Source organism: Cyprinodon variegatus, unplaced genomic scaffold (assembly GCF_000732505.1).
Source record: "Cyprinodon variegatus isolate N-32 unplaced genomic scaffold, C_variegatus-1.0 Scaffold238, whole genome shotgun sequence".
NCBI lineage: Eukaryota > Metazoa > Chordata > Actinopteri > Cyprinodontiformes > Cyprinodontidae > Cyprinodon > Cyprinodon variegatus.
The window spans coordinates 305,011-326,744 of record NW_015150691.1 but is presented as its reverse complement, the minus strand read 5'-3'; the positions used below and the strand labels follow the sequence as shown (position 1 = coordinate 326,744).

The 21,734-nt window shown below is 38.1% G+C and overlaps 1 protein-coding gene across 1 annotated transcript in view; it reads left to right on the top strand.

The window, feature by feature from the left end:
* Nucleotides 1-4,135: 4,135 nt before the first annotated feature.
* Nucleotides 4,136-21,734, top strand: part of xylt1 (xylosyltransferase I) — a 119,351-nt gene continuing 101,752 nt past the window's right edge. The window contains exon 1 of the mRNA XM_015381658.1: nucleotides 4,136-4,502. Coding sequence (XP_015237144.1) covers nucleotides 4,221-4,502 — 282 coding nt within the window. The 5' untranslated portion in view covers nucleotides 4,136-4,220. The remainder of the gene's footprint in view (nucleotides 4,503-21,734) is intronic.

Genomic DNA, 21,734 nt, shown 5'->3' with positions numbered 1-21,734 from the left:
TTGGATTGGATTGGATTGGATTGGATTGAAAACAGGGAACAAAAACCAAATACAAAAGGTATGAAAACAACTGACCCATGTAAAATGAACCAATGAGTTACAGAAACGTATAACAGAAGTAGAGCATTTCTATTAACATGAAAATATTGGAAATTTTAGATGCCGGCCGATAAGGTTGAATATTAGTTTTCTTGCTAACATTGAACCGATATCTGATATTAACATTGCATTGTAACAGCTTTTACATTATTTAATATGCATTATTAGAAATTCTTTTTCATTTCAAAATCAAAGCTGCATTTTTTTTATTTTTTTGACAGCACTAGTGGTCGTTTATTCAACAGTAGACTGACAGGAAAGAGGGTTGTGACATACAGCAAAGGACCACGGGTGGGATTTGCACCTGGGTCAAGAAGGCCTTCATACATGGGTCATGTGCGCTAACCACCTCACCACCGAAAGGTGTCATTTTTTGGCTAATACAAACTTTTAGCAACAGACAATCCAGACATTTGATTTTCTTATCTAGAGCTTTTCATTTTGTTAACCAAATAAATGATAATGTTTACAAGTGCTGTTCAAAAGATAGTCAAAAAAAAGTGACCAAAATGTATTTTAAAATGTAAAACTCAAAAATATAACTATACTGACAAAATAACTTTTTTCATTTCAGTCAGAGCAGTTTATCATAAATAAAACTGCTTATAAGTCATTCAAACTGTTTTCATCCTCTGCTTATTGTCTGACAAACCTAAAGAGAAAACTAAGAGGAAATGACTTTTTTGTTTTCATGCCTGACCCTGCAAAAAGTGTTGCTTATATCAATTTGATTCACGATTTCGAGTGGCAAAGGAGAAGAACGTCAATAGCAGCCCAGGCTTCATTTTACAAAGCAAGTCAGTTATGCTCTTTCACCCCACAGCTTTTTTAGATCTTCTAGTGTTCATGACGCTGTGTCACTTTTTTCTGCTAAATCTTTTGAACATAAAATAAAAAACTTTTTTTATTCATCATTTAAATGAAATAACACAATAACCATCCTTGGAAGAGGAAATTAAAATGCAGTTCTAATTATATGTTATTCATTTTATGAATGAGTCAAATGCAAAAGCCTTTCTGTCAATACATTTTATTTTTCAAATTTGACATTTTGAGAATAATTTTGGTCACTTTTTGCTGGGAAATCTTGTATTGATTAAATGTAAAGTTTTGTGTTATTTATCATTTAATTTATGATAAGTCCAACCTTGGAGAAGAAAATAAAACCAAAAGAAAAAAAATGTTTGGATGATTTCTTTTTTATATATAAATGAAAAAAAAGCAGCCATACTATATAATGAAAAAGCCATTATTTTAATCAATTTTAATATACTCCTATATACTGTCAAATAACCACATTAAAGTATAACGCTTTGAATACTGTTGCAATGCCTTTGAAAACTGAATTAAAGAAAAAAAAAAAAAAGAAGCAACGAGCACATAGTCCTTTTACTTTGAAGAAATGTATGCAGATTTCTTGATTGAAAAGCAACTGAAAGTGAAACTGAAACAGGTAAAATATCTTTGGTCGCTTAATCAATTTGTGTAGCTGACAAGAAAGATAGTGGAAGGTTGATGAACTGAAAGCTGACAGGAAAAGCACGGCCAGGCGAGACGACCTCATACCAAATCAACACAGTAACTAGAGGCAACATAGAAGCAGTAATTCTACTTATTAAAAGACACCTATTACTGACAGCAAAGGATACAACTGAAGTGAGAGCATCATTTGAGCTTTTAATATTAAACTATAAGGGTGTGAATCAGGTTTTAGTGATAAGGTATAATTTGTGTGACTAGTTCCACTTTAATCCATAGGTTCTTCAGAGCAGGTTTGGAGAGATGCCTAAAGGGAGAACTGGAGTTTTACACAGCAGCGGACCACAGTTGCAGTCAGGGTTCTATATCCTATGCTCAAGATGTTTACCCTGTTTTACATTAATGTGTTTCTTAACAAGGAGACAGAATCCTGAAAAGATAAAGATGATCATTTGATTAATTTGGACATTTTCAGAAAGTTTAGGACAGAGGTTCCTGAAGAACACGATTAGGGAGGGTTTTTGTAGTGAAATTAGGAGCTGCTAGTAGCTCAGTTGTAGTAGATGACCCTCCAAAGTACCTGACATATCTAAGTTAATGGCCAGTCACAGAGGAGCCTAGACCAAAGCAGGATATGGCCATCTTACAGCAGATATCCTCTGATTAATTACCCATGTGAAACATATGCTGTAGTGCTGCTGTGTAAGTGTAGCGATTATTACTTTTATATCAGGAAGGTTTCTATGGTTAATGGCTGTGATTCTAAAGCAATCATGTTCTGCATAAGGCTTTAAATAGAACATTACTAAAAATGTTGGTGTGCCATCAAAATTTGGGATATATTGTGCCGCCTGCACCAACCTATTGTTTCTTTATTGATCAGTTGCAGCTTTATTAGTTTTTACATTCTAGTTGTAGGACTTGCACCACAATTTTGGAACCATAGATGTATAATGTAATGGTTACAGTATGAGGGCTTAAAAAAGCAGTGCCAAAAAGCATCTGTCCCCTAACAGATGGCCTGTGTTTTTGCTTTTTTGTTAACAAGATATAAAGCAGATAATCAAACAGATTTCAAAATTAGAGAAAGATAATATAAGTATAAACACAACAGGCAAATTGTAAGGATGATCTTTTAAATCAAGAGAAAAAAAAAGCTATCTAAACCAAGCTGCCTCTTTCTGAAAAAGGTTATTGCTAGCTGTGCCATTCTTGGTAGCAACAATTACTGTTAAGTGTTTGCGACAACTGACAGTGAGTCTTTGAAGCTCAACTGGTTAATCCTAATGAATTGGTTTAGAGTAGTAGCAGATTAAAAGTTTCAGTTTCCATAAAGGGTCCTTGACTGGTCCATGGCAGGTCCTTCTCTAGTAACTGACAGGTCCATGGAGGTTATGTTATGGCTGGAAACCGGAGGCCTTTCAGCTGGCTTTTGGCTTGAAGAGGAATGCTTAAACCACTACAACTGTATTTAGAGTGCCACAACATCCAAGTCCAAACTTTGATTAGTGCACTGTAGATTCATTGCTTTTTTTTGTTATTTTCAGAAATCCAAAGGTGCACATGCCAATGTCCTTCATTGACCTACTGTATAACCCATATATATATATAAGTTTAGGTCAGATAAGCAGACATTTTTCTTATTGATTTCCTGTCAGAGAGCAGAATTTATAGCTGTCCATAATGACATGTTGTCCACTTCGTAAAGCATCAAAGCAGTCCCAGACCAACACACTATCAGCCCCATGTTGACTAATAACATGATTGCCAAGTCTATTTATTTTTTATTTCTTGTTTATGGCACCCTGGGAAGATTCAGTACCATGTACATTTTTCCATTTTTGTAAATGGTTCTTTCTTGAGTCAGTAGAATCCCAAAGGGATTACAGTTCACCAGATCATACAGTCAAATTGATTTAAAGTTTTCTATCTAAGAAAAACCAGTTGATTGTATCGACTCATTGACTCAAATGCAATCCCTCACACTAAGCATGCTTGTAGCGACAGTGGAGAGGAAAAACTCCCTTTTACCAGGAAGAAACCTCCAGCAGAACCAGGCACAGTGTGAGCGGCCATCTGCCGAGGCTGACTGTACTGCTCTCTTTAAACTGAACTACTATCTGAAAAGTAGTTCCTGTGAAGAATATGAATTAGTGAAGCTGCCTAGGGCACAGATGAAGCTAAGGACATCCAGTCAATGCCCTCCTTGACATCAGTTAGGTTGTCTGTGAAGAAGCCCTAAAGGCCCAGTAATTCTCTCATTTTCTGCCTTCTAATAGCGCTAAGTGAACATTTCCATATTTGCAATTACCTGGACCTATTTGATATCATCCAAATTCCTCCTTTCGTAGATTAAAATGTGCACTAATTTCCTTCACACAGAGATTGAAGTGGAAGTAGAGTGATAGCGCCTGGAGCGTCCCTCCGTCGGCTTCCACCACACGGTGGCCCCCTGTCTCTCCTTCTCCACGCTCCTCCTCGCCTCCCCCGCTACCATAAAGCTCAGCCTCCCTCCACTAACACCGCCACCTCCTCCTCCTCCTCTCCTGCCTGCCTCTGTACTTCCACTCTTCTGATCTCGTCTCCCCATTCGCTCAGAGCCGCAGACGCTCCTCCAGCTCCGCGCAGCGCGCCGTGCGAACATGGTCGGCGGCTCCTGTGCTCGCAGGCTGGCCCGCCGCTCCCGGTCCGCCCTGATCGCAGCCCTCACGGTCCTGCTGGTGCAGACCCTCATTGTGTGGAACTTCAGCACCCTCGACTCCGGCGAAGAGGGAGAAAACACAGGCTCCAGCGTGCGGGAGAAGAGGGAGCGGGTCGCTGGCAGACGAGCCGCCGGCAGCGACTATTTCCAGCGCGGAGTCCAGCAGCGGCAGCAGCATCTTCCTCCAGCTGGGAGGGGGGCGGCTCGCCTCATACAGCAGCCGGTAAGACAGCTGCTCTCTGGCCGTGTGGCCGCATCGCAATTTCGGTGTGAAGCACCTCATTGGGGGGGATGGAGCAGCCGGCAGGCTGGGTTAAACGCCCTGTGTTTGGGTCCATGTTTTCTGGAGACAAACGGGCCTCTGCATGGATTCATAATCATTGCATGGCTCTCTTTAAACAGAAATGATGAGCAAAAGCAAAGCATGCCCCCGTTTAGGCATCCAGTGCATCTGGAATGAAAGGAGAGCCAAAGCAGAGTGAAATCAGCTAAGGGTATGTTCGGATCAAAAGGGTAAAAAGGAGAGAAAAATAAATAAATCCTTTTCTAAGACAGCAGCTGTGAAGATGCAGGCATTAGAGCTCCTGTCTGGGGTGGTAGTCATACCTGTCAGGGTCTATTTGGTGTTTCAGCTCTACAGTTTACGCACCGCTCAGCAGCACTGTCTCTGCAAAGCCAAACGGAAACGTAACCTAATTTGCAGGGTTGGTTTTGATGAGCGCACAGGGATTAGAGTCTCCAAATTGAATATAAGAGACAGAACAAATCAGCTGGAGCTGTTTTATTTATATATTTTTTAGGATCCCATTCAGTCCTTTTAGATGTCATTGGTCCTTACTTTTTAATAACTTTGGCTGTGCTGCTTAGTATAAACCTGAAACCTTTTGGGTATTTTGATAGGACGTTTTCTTTGGTTTTATCTTGAAGTCTTTTATATATTCTGAATCAAATGGGGCAATCCATTCTAATTGCTATATTTTTGAAGGCTTTACATTTATTAATTTGCTTTGATTTTATTTGCCAGAGTTTAAATCCATGCAGTATGTCAAGTTTTAACTGTTTTCCTTTTACTAAAATATTTATTTTTATTTTTGGGGGGATGCTCTGTAAATTTCTCAATTTGCATATATGGAATATATCAATTTAATCAAATACACAATGAAAACTAACTCTATCTAGAATATATTTTATAAAAATTGAGCTCTTGAGTTGTTGTTAAGCTGTTTTAAAGGATTAAGGAGCTGTGAGTTATATTGCATTTCCCTTCACATGACAGCTATAAAATGATAACCTCTGATGGGTAAAGAAAACACCACAGTGATTATTTCCTCATCGGTCATGAAGTGATCACATGCTGCTAGGAGGTGGGATGTTTTAGGCTGCAGGTAAACATGAGGTCTTCAGATTTTATGTGTTAAAAGGAAAATTGTCAAGGATAAGGATTTGAAAAAGTCTGACATAACCTGAGCAGTAATGGCTGTGTCAGAGCATCTCCAAAACCACCAGCTCTTTTCGGTTGCTCTCGGTCTGCAGTGGTATCTAACTAATGTGGTCCAATGAAGGAACAGTGGAGAACCGGCGACAGAGAGATGGCTAATGTTAATGCACTTAGGAAAACGAAGGCTTGCCCATGTTTTCTGAGCTGAGCCACTGCAGTAAATATTGCAGTCGTTCTGATTAAAAGCAGTCAGATTACAGAGTGCATCACATTTTTTTTTTTTTTTTTTGGTGTATGAGAGTAAATAACTGGAAATCAGACATGTTTTGCCTGCCTGCCGGCACCGGTCATTTAAGTGCAGGTAGGAAGAGCTCTAGCTTAAACGTGGATATTATGCGTGTAATACAACCACCTGGAGCTCCTGCAGATGTACAGACCTGGAAAAAAAGAAACAGTTTGGGATCAAAGTCAAGGCGAGGAGGCTTTTTTTTGAGTCACTTAGACTTCAATATTTTTGTTAGACTCCTACATGGTTATGCTTCTCAGCGTGCTTTTATCTGGTACAACAGCCTATTCTTTATTCAAATCTTGAGGGAAATTAGGAGAAATTACAGCACATTAGGGAGTTGTTATGATGCGCTGCATTGAATTACTGTGCTGCACATGAATTACATAACTGCTACTCCAGATTAGTTATGTCAGAACCTTTTCATGCTGCATTGATGCTGATTTCTTCAGTTGTGTTTCATTGTTAAAACAACCCCCTAAGAGGGGCTTTTTTATCTGTGGGACTGGGGCACTTTCTTCTGTTTGTGGAACGTTAAATCACCTTGTGAAAGAAATGCACCGATCAAGCATTTCCAGGCCAATCATAATTTCTGGTTAACTGTCTGGTCTCATCCACCAATTCCAGTTATTGATTTTAATGATTATATAAAAAAACAGGGCTTTCCTGGTCCATGATGATTCATCCAATATTGAGAGAGTATTGATATAGAAAAGGATGGAAATGTACTGCAAGTCTTTCAATGGAAGCTGCATTTTAAAGTCAGATATAAAAACAAATATTTGAGATTATCTGCACTTATGAACCAAAGTATCCATTACTTTTTTATTAAACTAAATAAAAAATGTATTAAAATACACAGTGTAGTTAATTTGTTTGTAGATGAAAACCTGCAGGAATGTTTGTTAATTTAATTATTTTTAAATTTTTTTTAGGATTTACTTGGTCAATTAAGAGAAAGTTGTCAGTTCCAAGCACTGCGATTAATCAGTTAATCTTTTATATTATGTAGATTTTTCACCATTTGTTTATCATTGCTCAAAAACGGAAAATTAACTACTATCCAGCTGATCGATTAGGATATGATGATGATTTTTAAAAATCTCCACTCTGTGATTATCTGATTTGAGTGGATGGGGGGAAATCATACAACTCCAGTCTCTGACCCACACTGTTTACTTATGCCCCCAGGTTCAACATACACATCCTCTCCCCTACCAAATCACTCCTTTTTCATTCCTTTTTAATTCTAAGCCCGTGTGTCTGAGAGTGTTTGCTAGCTGGCAAGCCTGCCTTGCCTTGTGTAAGACTGACGCACAAGTACCAACTGATGCTATATGAGGCAATGCATCTGAGGGAAGGATGAGCAGAATTTGATCTGGAACAGAATGAGCCAGGAGCCAGACTTTGACAATAGGGAGCGTTTCTACACGATAACTTGTGTTACAGGGGAAAATTATGCATATATTTAGATGCATCATCCCAGCAGGCAGAAACCACAGCTGTCATTAGAGTCTGTTTCTGTTGCTTTTGAGAGAAATGCTCTTTGAAGATTGCAGACAATTGTTTTTATTCTCAGAGCTGTCTGTTTGCAGCTTCACTACTTTAAAACTGAGCTGGTGACTTTGACTACCTGTTGAACATCTATCATCTCCCAAAAGTTCCATATCTATTAATTAGGCTTTTGTCTCTTGTCTCTCACCTCAAATCATTTATTACAAGTCTTAATGTCACAATTATCATTAAGAGGCTTCTAAGGGTGGGGCTGAAGAAACTTGCCCACAGCAGCAGATTGGAGAAAAGCTTTGAAAAGCTTCACATCTGGCCATCAGCTTTTTCTTTCCCTCTGCCCCAGCCCTCATATTCTATCATGACACCCCCACCCCCCTGCCCAGCAGGAGTTTAAAGCTAACATCCGTTGTAAAGACTTTCCCCTTAGTCATGGTAAAAATGGAAAAGTTACCTCTGATGTACATGTTTTCCATTGCATCAGGTTTTCCAAATGGTTTTCTATGGCAATGAATGCATCACAAACCATCTGGTCCAGTGTGGATTTGACTCTTCTCCCTAAACTTTTCCACAGGAACTTAATAACACATGTCCTACCTCACCACAAGTAATTATTAGTTATCATATAAGGATGCTAGTTATTTTTCCAGAGCACACTAAGCCAGATACTTGTAAGGTGCAGGGTTGGTCTCTAAAGGATTGGCTTTATTCCTTTACTAAACCTAGTGAAGCACAAAACTGTACTTAAATATGTGTAGATGTTTTTCTTCTCTGTACTTTTAATATATTTTTTTTTTATCTCTGTGAAAATATACCTGATAGAAACAACAATTCTGTGTTGTGAAAATGTGTATCTTGATTTCTTGCCAGCGATAACTACAGTTACAACCCTTGTAATGGGACTTTAGCTTCACCGTGGAGGAGTTTAGACAGGGTCCACTTTGGAGAATTGCTGTGGATAGACTTTAACTAGAACAATTCAAAATATGATCATCGCTCTGCTGCAAACTCTAAGTGTTTTTGAGTTTAAGAAAGCTCAAAAATGATGGCGATATGACAGCTTATGGTTCTTAAATGAGTAGAGTGAGGTCTGCAGTGCTTTAGATGTTCTTCTAGGTTATTATTTAATCTCATGGATGATTTGTTGCTTAATTTTTGTCAGCCAGGTGCTACAAAAGCATTCAACTTTGTTCCGTTTTTTTGTCATTTGTGAATAAAGACACCCACCACACTTAGCTGGAGATCTAAGCTACTAGAGATCAGTGATTTTGCTTCTCATCTGTTCTGAAATCTGTTTAGACTTTGAAATATTTTGTTTCCTTGGAATAAAGTTGTTTCTTGATTCTATCAGTCTGGCTGTAATCAGGCCACGACATGACCAACGTGGTTATTTTAACTGTATTGACCTGATCTTATATCAGATTTTTAGGTCTGTCCTTTTAACCCCTCTGTACCTTTTTCCACGTGTCGCTAAACTTCCCAAAACAAAGCACAGGAGATCACTACCACTGTCCTAAAAGTTTGTTTAACCTCAAGGGTGGACAGAAGCAATGTTGTCCTTTATGTTCAGATGTGTTTTTAGGCCAACGAAATGGAACTGAGGGAAGTGGATAACTGTGGGGATACCCTCTAGACCGCAAGCAATGAAATGACAGCATTTGTTAAGATCCAGACAAACTTTTACCCAATGTCCGTATTCAATGTAAATTTGATTCTTGGTTCTTGGTACTGCAGTTGATTTGTTTGATTGTTTTTTTTTCCCTTAAACAGATATTTAATCAGTGCAAATATAAAAGTCTCCTTTTATATATCAGATGAAAAGAATGTTGTTGACATTTTTTTTTCTATGTCAAATATGACTTCACAATATCATAAAATCATACCCTGTTATTTTTATGGGTAAAAATTTGTGTTGCACAGATACCCATACCAGCATCGGGCACGGCCCTAATGCAGCACTAAAATGTTGGTATCAGTACCGACGAGTAGCGACAAATAGGGCACTGATACCATTTTGAGAGCAAAAAGTTTATTCATTATTGTCACCCACTCCTGGTAGGCAATAAAATGTTCTACTGGATTCACTTTGCATTAGTCTTTTTCCTGCTTCACAAAGGTAGGCAGCAGCTTGAAAAAGCCATGATGGCAATTATTTTACATCCAAGTAGTATGCAGTTCTTCAATATATATACACACACACATACATTTCAAACAGATGGAATCGGTATTGTATCCGCATCCGCATCCGCCAATACTGCACAGCCAGATATCGGGTATCAGGGCCAAAAAATGGCATTGGCGCTACACTAGTAAAATCACAATGAGCACATCAGAATAAATACATCATAATGTTGCTGTATTTCTCCTTGCTCTGTAGGCTAACACCCCTGGATCATTAGCATCTATAGCACAGTCATCTATTTCAGAGAGGGCCATCTTCTTCAGGGAGACACCATTCTTCAGGTTAAATGTTACATTTGCACATTGCATGGATGCACACACCTAGAGGATAGTTGCCAACAATAAATTCATCCTTAACAACCAATTGCAGACACTTAACATTGTGATGCCACATAAAACACTTATATCTGTTGAAGAAGTTTACATTTGCAATAAAATATAGATTTTAATCTTACTGAACCTCCGTTGAAAACAGTTTTTTTTTTTTTTTTTTTAAACAACAAAGGTCATGTAAATGACCCAATATTTAAAAAACCTGGCACCTATAAGCTTTTTTTCCACCGTCCATTTCTGGATTAAGACAGTATAATAGATGACTGGATACATATTTTATCCAAACTTTAGACATTTTATGAGCAAGTGAGATTTGAGAGGGTCAAACTTTAAATGAACAGATTGAACTGTGACCCAAATACAGAAGGGTTATTGTTGCTTTTAATGATGCAAAGTCTACATCTTTCGGAACTGTGTGCTTCATTCCCTTAGGATTTGTCCTCCAACCACATTAGCAAAATGATTCATCGTGGCATGTCTATGATCACAGTACTGAGTCACACTGACACATGGATAGACCACGCTCTCATTTAGAAATTATCATTTTGGCCTTCCTTGGGAGAATAGTTTCAGTTTGCTGTGTGGAATTTTTTTAGCAATGGGAGATAAAGTCAACCCGAGATAATCTGGTCTTCATACAAACGCTGCATGTTTTGAGCTCAAATTAAAAAAATCAAGATGTATTTTACATGTAGTTAGAGTTGTTTTCCTTTATAAGAGTACAGTTTGCATTCTCCTAATTAATAGTTATTGTTAACAGCAGAAGTTACACACTAAAAAAACAAAAAAACAGCCCTAAAATGGATTGCCAGTCCCTCTAAAATAGTTTGAAGGAAACCATCATTCTTGCTATGCAACTTGTTAATACCTGGTGGTAAAAAAAAAAAAAAAAAACACTTCTCAGATTTAGTGTGGTTAGTAGGGGTTAGCAAATACCATTTTTAATACTCTGCATTTTCTTTCCAAATCAGAGCTATCCAAATATGAAGATCAGAGAAATGTCATTGGGATTGAGTTAACTACTGCCATACTAATAATAAAAAACCCTCGATAATCATGAAAAAACAAAAACATTGATTTTTTATTTAAGCTTTTAGGCTTTTAGCATTTCTGAGATTCAGTTAAAAAGTCATTGGAAACCACTTTTTCAATAACATAAACAAGGATGTTGACGCGTAAGTGTTTGGCAGCAGCCAAATTCTGTTTGTGTTTTTTGAGATGATCAGCTTTGGAAGGCAATTTATCTTTTATTAAAATAAATTATTGAAAATAAGTCTTCTTTTTTATGAAGAACCCTTTTCTTTAACTCTTATTTCTTAAATGAAAGAAGAAGGGGTGGTCAGCTGTTCGATGTTGAGTCGAATGTGTGTTGCCTGGGTTCCTTAGTTCCTCTAGCTTTTTCAGGAGCTCATCAATATCCTTTGGCTTTTCCTGTTTGTCTCCTTCACAGGAAGTAAACACAGGTTTAAATCAGCCATTGTGTTTCCATAGCACTAACCTGTTTAATTAAAGATGAAATTAAATAAAATAATTTATTAAATGAGGGAAACTGTTTGTGATGGTATAAAATGTCAGTCTTCTGGGAGGACTTCTTAGCCATCAAATAAACAGCTGAACGAGAGGGAAGAAAATAAGTTTCTGCATCGCTGCTGATGAAGATGATCTAGTTAAAGTTGTTAGTACCTGTTTGATATATTTAAATGAATAATAGGATGAAAGCAAGCCACAACACAGCAGTAGCTTTATCTCTGGGTTGCTTACACATAAAAACAAAGGAACATTTCAGATGGGCCTAGTCAAATCCCAAGTTTAATTCCATTAAATATGCTGTGACAAAAATGAACAGGGAACGTATGCTTCAATCCCTCCACTGATGTTAGTTTAAAACAAGTTTGCTAAGGCGAATGGACAAAGTTCCTGGTCATATAAAAGAGACCTTATAAGTTACCTTCATTTCTCTCTGGCAGTTGCTGGTCTAAGAGGGGCATCACCAGTTGTGAGAATTGGCGCAAAATTAGTTTTAAAGGAGAGGAATTTTGGTTTAAATAACTTGAAATGTAAATTGTCATTATTTAAAAGCTTCCTCCTAATTTTTTTCAGGTTAACTTTGTCCTTTACGGAGATGTGTTTGAAATCTAAATGTGGTGAGTAAGCAAAAACAGAAGAAATAAGTAAAGCAAACCTACTATTTCCCAACACTGCAGTTATACACTATAGTCAGATTTGATGCCATCTAGAGTGATATGCTATTTCTTTGAAGTATAAATAAATAAATAGTGATTTCATCTTTTAAAACAGATTAGGGCTGCAACTAAAGATTATTTTGCAAATTGGTTAATCTGTCGATTATTTTTTTGATTAATCAATTAATAATAGGATAGCCAAAGATTCCTTAAAGAAGACTTTTATTGTAATTAAACCATTTTTTTTTTCTTAATTACAAAATGTTTATATGTTTTTTTATAACTGCTCAAGGTCGATTCCTCTGTCAGCTGCAGGATGTTCCAGAGTCTCCACACTCCAGTTAACAATTAATCGATTACTAAATTAGTTGATGATTTTTTAAATAATCGATTAATCCCGATTATTTAGATTAATATTTTAATCTCTTTAAACAGACAGCATGTGATCTCAGCCAACATATCAGCTGGGACACACTCACTCCTTATCTAAGGCGGAGAATATGAAGCTTGCAAACCAAGCTTAATATTAGACTAATCATCATTCTTCTCCATTCATTTGAACAATTTGTTGCTTCTTACTGAATCTGGCAGATTCAACCAGTGCAGCATATTTTACTAAAGTGAAACAAAAGCCTGCCATTGTCTGGTGTGACATTTTTAATGGTGTCATTATTTAAGGGCCGGCGTTTTCATTTGTAATGAAAGGGATTTCAGTCACTCTGTAATAAAGCCGCCCCCCCCACCTTTCCCACATGTCAAGTCCACTTCATTCTCACATTGCCATTCCTGGGGGTGCCGTTTGTTCCTGCTCGGCTTCATGCACCAGTCACTGTCAGCTCAGGGTTTCGTAACACATCAAAGCCACTCTTGAGTGGTGATTGGCATTTAAATTGGCTCTCCCAAAAAGTAAATTGTTCTGACATGATCGTGAGCTTTTCCTGCTTTAAACAGATCTTTATACATACCTGATTACAGTTCGGGGAAAAACTCCCAAAGAGACTCTGTGTGATTTTAAAACTCTTAATGGCCCAATCTGTATAACAATAGCATGTTATTCTGTAAAAGTCTGCATCAGGGGGCAGAGTGTAGTGCAGCCTGCCCGTCTATCAAAAACGTATTGTGATTTTCACACGGAGAGCTCCTTTTTCAAGTGTCATTAACCAGGGAGAGAGGTTGGGAACATATTCAGATCTAAAGGAAGAAGTGTGCACCTGAGAGACTTGAAAGAGACTTGCTGAAAACCTGAAATACTTTGATGCTGAACTGTAATTTGTACACATGACAGTGCCGTTCATTCCACAACTGGAAAAACATTTTATCATTACCATAATGCAAAAGCCCTGTCATGTTACTTCCCTAAGCCGATGCCACTAATGTAGAAACTGTCAGAAGTGTCAGTGTGGGGTCCTGAAATTGTGTGAAATGATGTGCAGAAAAACCCAAGTTGTGTATCCATAGCGACTCTAACGCAACAAGACAGACTTCCCTGCTAGGCCCATTGTGCAGCACAGGTGTTGAATGGACTCTTCAGTGCACTGTGCATGCATGCAATGTATTTGCAGCGGAGGAAGACCCCTTTTTCTCTGTCTTTCTTCTGTTACTTTGCTGTCATTGTGTGACGAGACAACAGCTATTCAACAGGTGTTACGCTGCTGAAAACCCTACGCATGTCTTTGCAAACAGAAAACACAGGGGAGTGACTCACACAGTCCGGTCAATTATATTGACTCCTGCCTAGACGATGAGAGCAGCGCAGGCTCCATTACCATATTATGGTTAATAGGGCAAATGGATAACTGCAGCATCGAGTTAGGAGCAAAACAGTATGTGTCGGGGGTTTAACAGCAGAGGGTGTGCGCAGCTACTCTGCTTACATTAAAGTGGTACGTGTTGCAGATGTGAGGAGGACTGCTACTGGTCTTCTTGGTGTTGGTTTTTCTTATTTGGACAGATGGTCATAATAGTCTGGAAAGAGATAAATAAATCACACTAGTTTTGCTTTTAGCAGAAACTGCTTAGAATTGTGTTTTAAAAGCTTTACTGTTTGATTAATAGCAAACATTGGAAGTGGAATAGGTCTGGATTATGATTTCAAAATATTTTTGGTATGATCCCTGACTGCAGTCTTAAATGTTGTGCAGTTGCAGAGAAATGGGTCTCCTTTAAAACCATTGTGGTTCTGTTTGCATCATGCAGCTTCTTGTGCCATCCAGCTCTCAAAAAGTTATTCTAGTGTAAAGGATTCTACTGCAGATAATTGATGAAGATCTGTACATTCTGTTTAAATTCAGTGCTGGTAAACGACCCCACGTGAGTGCTTGGAGTTGCAATTGTTATGTTTCTGCAATAGTTTTCTTTTTTCCTCAGCTTCAGTGAGGTATAATTCCAATCAGCACACTAGAATCTGTGTGCACTTCAAGCTCAGTGTGGGGCCCTTGTGTGTCTGATCTCTAAAAATCAAAGATCATAACTACAGTTAATTTCTCTCCTCTCAAATCTACTCTAACAAAGCCCTATATTTAACATCAATTAAAGCTGCAACTCTGTCAAATATCCAATTGTGCACAAACACGCAATCCTCACACAATAACAGCTTCAGCCCAGTCATCTCTGCTGCTTCCCGCTTTCCTCGTACACACTCACCTTATCCTCGACCTTAAAAATGATTTAATTCTCCAATAGATTATTAAGCCATCATCCAGATTAATGAACCTATATAACACCAGGTGATACTGATATGCTCACAGGTAAAAGGATTAGCAGGCAGCCCTGGAAGGGTAGGAGATTTAAGGTGTAGTTGCATGCCTTTTGAGGGGTGAAATTAATGCATGTCCCATAGTTTGCATGGAGCCAAATTTCAGCAAAAGATATGTTGAAACATCAGGATAGATAAGGCTTTTAAAGCCTGTTACATAACTCCCTTTTATGCATGGGTTGGAGGAAGATTCTCGATTTAGAATAATCTTGTTTTAAAACACGTAACGATATGAGAGTGTTAAAAACAACCTGCTGTTCATAATGTATAGCATCATATAATTGTGTTTATTTCTAAACAAAGCAAAACGTTTTTAAGCTTTTTTTTTAGCCAGCTGACCAGCAGTGTATGGATGCATGCATCCCTGCATTTCTACAGAGCCAGAGATAAATTAGGCTCATTCAGTCTCTTTCTTTTGGTTTTGATTAAAATGACTTTAAACCTTTTTGAGGTTGGAAACCCTTATACGCCTTGATTATGATTATTTATTTTCTTGCTACCTAGTGTCAATGTCCAAAATAGTTCTCATCTTTTCCACAATCACCAAACAGTACTGTTACTTAAGGAACATGGATCCATGTTTATCTGTGCACATCTCCATATATCTCTTCCCTGTTGCCACAGTGCGGAAACTACTACCTATCACTCAACTGGGATTAAGGTAACAGGGTTAGAAAACCACAGTTCAGCCCGACAACTCATGTTAAAATGCAATTATAAAGGAATATAGAATGAGGGTTAGTTTGACATCTTGGCCTCAGCTTCATCTTCTCATGTGGATGTTGCTAAAAATATCGAGTGATGATTATCTGCACTCCTGAACATGATCTGCTGTGTAGAAGGGGATTGAAAACAGTCTCTGACCTTGGAGCTTTTGGGTGGATGTTGAGGTGATGGAGAGGCTGGATCGCAGCAAACAAGCGAGAGCAGACAGACAGCAATAGAGTGGAGTGCAGAATGATCCAGGAAACTGGCAGCTTAGATAGTTAGTGAAGACTAGTTAAATGCAAGCTAGTCCATAAAGGTGTTTTTTTTGTAAATTTACTTGCTGCAATTTAAGCAGCCAAATGTAGACTAGTAACGTGAGCTGATAACCTGACTAATTAACCAACCAGTATCATCTTGTTTTGCTCGTGTTTCATTGGAGAAAAGGAGCAGATTTTTTTTTTAACCTCCACTGAGGTGGTTATGTATTTAGAAATGTGTATGTTCGTCTCTACGTGTACAGGATAACCTGAAAAGTTATGGACGGATTTTAATTACATTTTTATCATAGTTGGCCCTCATGCTAAGGACCAATCCATAAAATTTTGGTGATGATCCAGATCATAATCTAAATACAGGATTTTTTTCAGAGATTATCTAACGTTGGGAGATAGGGATATTTGGCAGAACAAGCAGTTCCCCAGTAAACCAGAGGATGGCAACAGTGAGTATTGACAGCCTTAGCATCGGACTCAAAAAAATCTGGAGGTATTTATACAAAAACACGAGGGAACATTGTTTTTTTGTTATCAGTATCAAGCCGTATCAACTTAAATTTTTCGACAGAGGTGTGCCTCGCACCAAGAACAATTAAATTTGGGAATCATCCACATCATTTGCAAGTTTTAGCTGTAGGTGTAAATCACAATTTGGGGGGAAATTTGCTGCTTGATGGAGGTATGCACTCTCTCTGTGATTTTCTAGTTTTTGATTTTTTTAATACTTTAATACTGCAAAATAAATGATGTCTTTGAAAATTTCATTGATATGAGTATTTCAATAAAAAAGAGGTATGTTTGATATATTTAAAGAGATTGTACTTTTTAAAATTTCTATCACTGTTGCTTACGCCTACTAAAAACCCAAATTCAAGTTTCTCACATTTATTAACAGTACATAAGATCTTGATCATAAAAAAAATAAGGCTTACTTTTTATATATTATGGGATACACAATCATGAGACTGTTGAGTTGACAGTTACCCAGGATACAGCCAAAGAAGGTGCATATTATGTTTGCTAATGGAAAGTTATTTGGAAGAAAAAAATGTGGTCGAAAAGAGATGCATAAGCAAAGATAATCTTAAGCTTAATCAATCCACTTGCCACGCAATTTTTTAGCAGCTATATGAACAACTCGTGCGTTTCTGTTTTCATTATTGCTTTAACACTGTTAAAAACAAAAAAAGATTTCAACAAAAGTTTTAACATTCTGTAAATCTCGTAATGCCTAATCTAACCCCAACCCTGATTCTCTGACAACCAACCATTCAATCCTGTTAAGATTCTAATTTCATTTAGAATAAAATACATTCACTTTCTAATTATATCACATAAATGGGGCGTTAAACAAATTTATTTAAAGAATTTAGCTACTTGAATAAAGGGATTTCATAGGAGCATAAAATATGGGAATTATTACAGCTAAAAAACAGCATGACTCTAACTTTCATTCATGCAGCACAATTAAAATCAATCAGCTTTTATGGTGCTGCTTCTTACTTATTTCTAGCAGTTTATTTAGAAGAGGATCTGGCATCTTTCCGGTAATGGTGCATAAAAAGTAAGTGAATTTTCATCTTTATGATGTTGTTTGTCAAGTTTGATGTGATGAGAGGCTGAGGGTAATGTGGCTAGAAGTGGCAGCCACATATCTGTTCTCTTGACGTTTCCTTTCTGTTTTTTTACTTTTCTTTTAGCACTGATGATATCTAACATCTCTGCTGCGTCCCCTGCAGCATTCTCCATGAATACTTACAGTAGGTCATTAAAGAGTGTGGAGCATGCTTGTATTTCAACTGTAATAGTCGCATGTCATTGGTAAAGAGCTTGACTGCCCACTTCTCTGAAATCATTGCAGCTTTGCCTCTTTCTACCCCGATGACAGTTAACACGCTGATTCACATGTATTCAGTAGGAATGCACATGAACTTGTAATCACACCCACGCAGACTAATGATGCTGTGCACGGGCCGCTCCCTTGATGCTCTTTTCTCAACACATCATGCACTAATCTCAGTGTGTTCTGTTATCCTGAAGGGACAGGGAGGAAAACTATGGCAGAAAGCGAAAAGGCTGCATGGCTCTGCTGCAGACACACAGTCCGATGACATGTTGGCTGGGCAGACATAGAAGCGATCCGGCCTGTCAGGGAAAGCTTTTGTCCTTCCACTCCCGTGGAGCAAGAAGAGAGGAACTGACAGCAGTGCTTTTCTTCCTCTCCCTTCTCCTTTTTTTTCCTATTTTCCCTTATTGCTACTGAAGCTGAATACCAGAAAGCTCAGAATACTTGTCTCAGTGATTAGAGGGAGAGTGTGAGCAGAAGAAATAGAGAAAGTGAAAAGAAGGAAGAGAGAACACACAAAAAATAACTATATATATATATATATATATATATATATATATATATATATATATATATATATATATATATATATGCAAGAAAGAGAAGAGCTGGAGGAAATATCATTGAAGGGGAGAAGAAAAGAAAAGATAAATGTCTTATCCTCCTTTCTACAAATCCGATATTGACTCAAATCCTGTCGTAATCCTGGAGGGGATCCCGTTTTTGGTGTGAAGGCTTGTTAGTGTTGCTTGGATATGGATATGACGTTGAAGACTTTTCCGCTAAACACACAGAGACCCGATTTTAAATAGTTTTTTTTATTTTTATTGTTGTACCTGTGAATGTTGGAAAACTGAATTAGAAAGGTACAGAATCAGTTCATGCTTCTATGTGGTTCCAGCATTTCCCAATAGGATACTTCTTATAGAATTTCTTCTATAAATGTTTGTAAGGGATGTTAACTTTTCCTATATCAGTGTTCTTTCCCAGTTTGGAAAGTTGTGAAATTTCTTGGGTCTTTTCCAGGTCTGGAATAAATATGGAAATAAAGACTAAGAAGCATTTCTTCTTATTTCCTTTTTCACTTTCTTCACATCCTTCTTAGTACGTCTTACTATTATTTTTATTGTCTCATTCCTTCCCCCCTTACTTTCATCCTACTCTTCTCTCCATTGTTACAGCCTTCCTACTTTCCTTTAAATGTGTCCTACTAACCTCCCTTCCTCTTTTTTTATGGTTCTCTATTTTCTATCTTGTCCTCCCTTCCCCATTTGTCACCTGCCTCCCCTCTGTCCTTCTCTCCTACCTACTTTAATGTCATGCTTTCTTCTTTCCTTGCTTATCTCCTTCTAACCTCCATCCTTCCAGTGCACCTCTGTAAGAAGGCTTTGCTCTGGTAAATAGAAAATGTCAGGTAATTGTACAAATTACCAGTACATAGCTTTTACAAAGCAGATAATGTGTAAGGTTGAATTTTTAACTCTGTTTGTAGGAAATAGAGTAAGAATTATATTCACTTCTTGAATTTAAAAGATTAGACAAAATGCAGCATTTAGATGATTTTTGATGATTATTTGTGGAAAAAATGATTATTTTTGAAAGTGATTACATCATCTTTAATTTCTGTGATTGCCTGAAGAAAATATGTCTGGCCCATATACATTATTTAAATATATGGGTTGATTATTTACTTGAAAGGATCGTGTTTGTTTCATGGATTGTTTCTCAAACACTGTCATAACTGCTTATTTGAGCCTTTAGGTAAAATATGCGTGCACGATTTCTGTAGACCTTCTTGCTAATTGTGATCATGCCAGTTTACTTGTAAACTAATCACCATGGTACCATGGTCATTAGGGAAGGACTTTACTTCACAATCAAGTCATTTAAATTCAGTTTATTTATATAGTGCCATTTCACAACACATGTAATCTCATGGCACTTTACAGAGACGATTTAACCAGTCATATTGGGTAAATTTTTTCTATCTTAGGAAAAGCAGCCAATTGCATTGACTCATTGACTCGAAGGCAATCCCTCACACCAAATATGCTTGTAGCGACAGTGGAGAAGAAAACTCTCTTTTAACAGGAATAAACCTCCAGCAGAACCAGGCTCAGTGTGAGCGGCCATCTGCCAAGGCCGACTGGGGTTCAAGGAGACAGAAACAGGCATACAGAAAGAAGCAGAGATACAAAAGGGAACTTTAAACCAGCCCCACATGCGTCCGGGAAACACAGCCAGGCAGACGAGCTCCGAGCCAACTCCCATTTGGGAGGATGAAAAGAGCACATCAAGCCAGTCACAGTCAGAGAAACAGGATTACACTGAAAAACAGGCTAATCTTGAACATTTTTAAACAAAGCTGTTGATGGCAGCAGCACAGATTATATTTCTCTCTGTGATTATTATTCTCACTTTTATTTTACTAAACTTTCCATTAATGCTCCTTAGTCACAGCAGTCTGTTAGCAGCTAGCTTAAAGTATGGGTTTGATTGGCTTTAATCCATAATAATCAAATTTAAAATAAATCACATGACTGTCTGTGCCTAATCTATGATGCATTGCTTTCATTTTCTGAATTGAGTTGCTGGAATAAATTCCCTTTTAACTGATATTCCAACTTATTTAGAGGCACCTTTCTAAGATTATAGACAGTTTTAGATTAATATTTATTCATGTATTTAACCATGCACTTCCAGCATCCTCTTCAGCATCGTTCTCCACTAAAGAAACTTGCACAGAATAGTAAAAATTGTAAAATATTCCCCCTTCTGAGTCAGAAAAGCACTCAGAGACCAATTACAAACACAATCACGTTCGTGCCTCCAAAGACACACACACAAAGATCTCAATCATCCTCTTCCTCCTCTCTCAGCTCATGCATAACATCTCTGCTTACCACCTGAATAGCTGCTCTTCAGTATTCATGTTAGGACAAGTCGGAAAGCTCGCACTCATTACAGAGCAGGTGTTTTTTTCTCCATCAGTGATGCATTTACGTCCCGGCTGTTCTTTCCTGTCTGCCTCTACTTTGTCGACAGCCACGAGAGCGGAGAGCTCATGTGGTCTTAATGCTGGCATTAACGCTGGCATGTTTGTACACCTTGACTACTTCCTCTCCTTTATCATCCGCTTTACCTCCTCTTCCTTCTCCTCCTCTACCTCCTTGAGTATCTCATGACACCGCTGAGACGTTCAGCGGCGCTCCAGATGCCGCAGGTCCTTCAAATCAGCCTCAATGAGAAGCCCCACAGAGGCCTGTGGCAGCCAGGGAGAAATTGTGGTGTAATTGAGCTGCGTGATAATAATACGGTCTTCTCTCTGATTTCCTAACAGCAGAGAATCATCAACACCATCATCATCGTGCCATCACATCATCACTTTCACTCTGCTGCTGCCGCTGCCATTGGACCTGACCTGCTCTTTCGCTTCAATCTCTCACTTTCTCGTCAATTGCTTTCACGGCACATTCTTTGTTTCTATTTCTGCTCCCCTGCTCTTCTCTCACTCTGCTCTCAGACAAGCTCATCCAAATGTCTTTCCAGTTTCTGTTTCATTGCATCGGCTGGCGTGCCTCGGAGGTGTAGGCTACAGAAATTACAATGCTTGGTTTGGCTTGTTGGTGAGTGAAAGCAGAGAGGGCAGAGGAACAGAAGATAATTAGGAGGGGCAATGGTTTCAGTGAGATACCAAAGTTCTTTCTGGCTGCTTTTCTGCTTTTTCCTTGACTGACTTGTATGTTTGAAAGGTCTGAGGTTACAAAAATACAAAGCTCAGAGCGTAATGCCTTCTACAAGAAAAACCCTGAGCTGTTTGAAGAGAGTCATTTCTTTTTTTATTTCTTTTTTGGCTTTCTGCTTAACAACCTCACAATTTCTGATGCATTTCGAAATTGTTGCCCAGCTGCTGGTTTGGTTGGAAAGACTTACAGACCTCT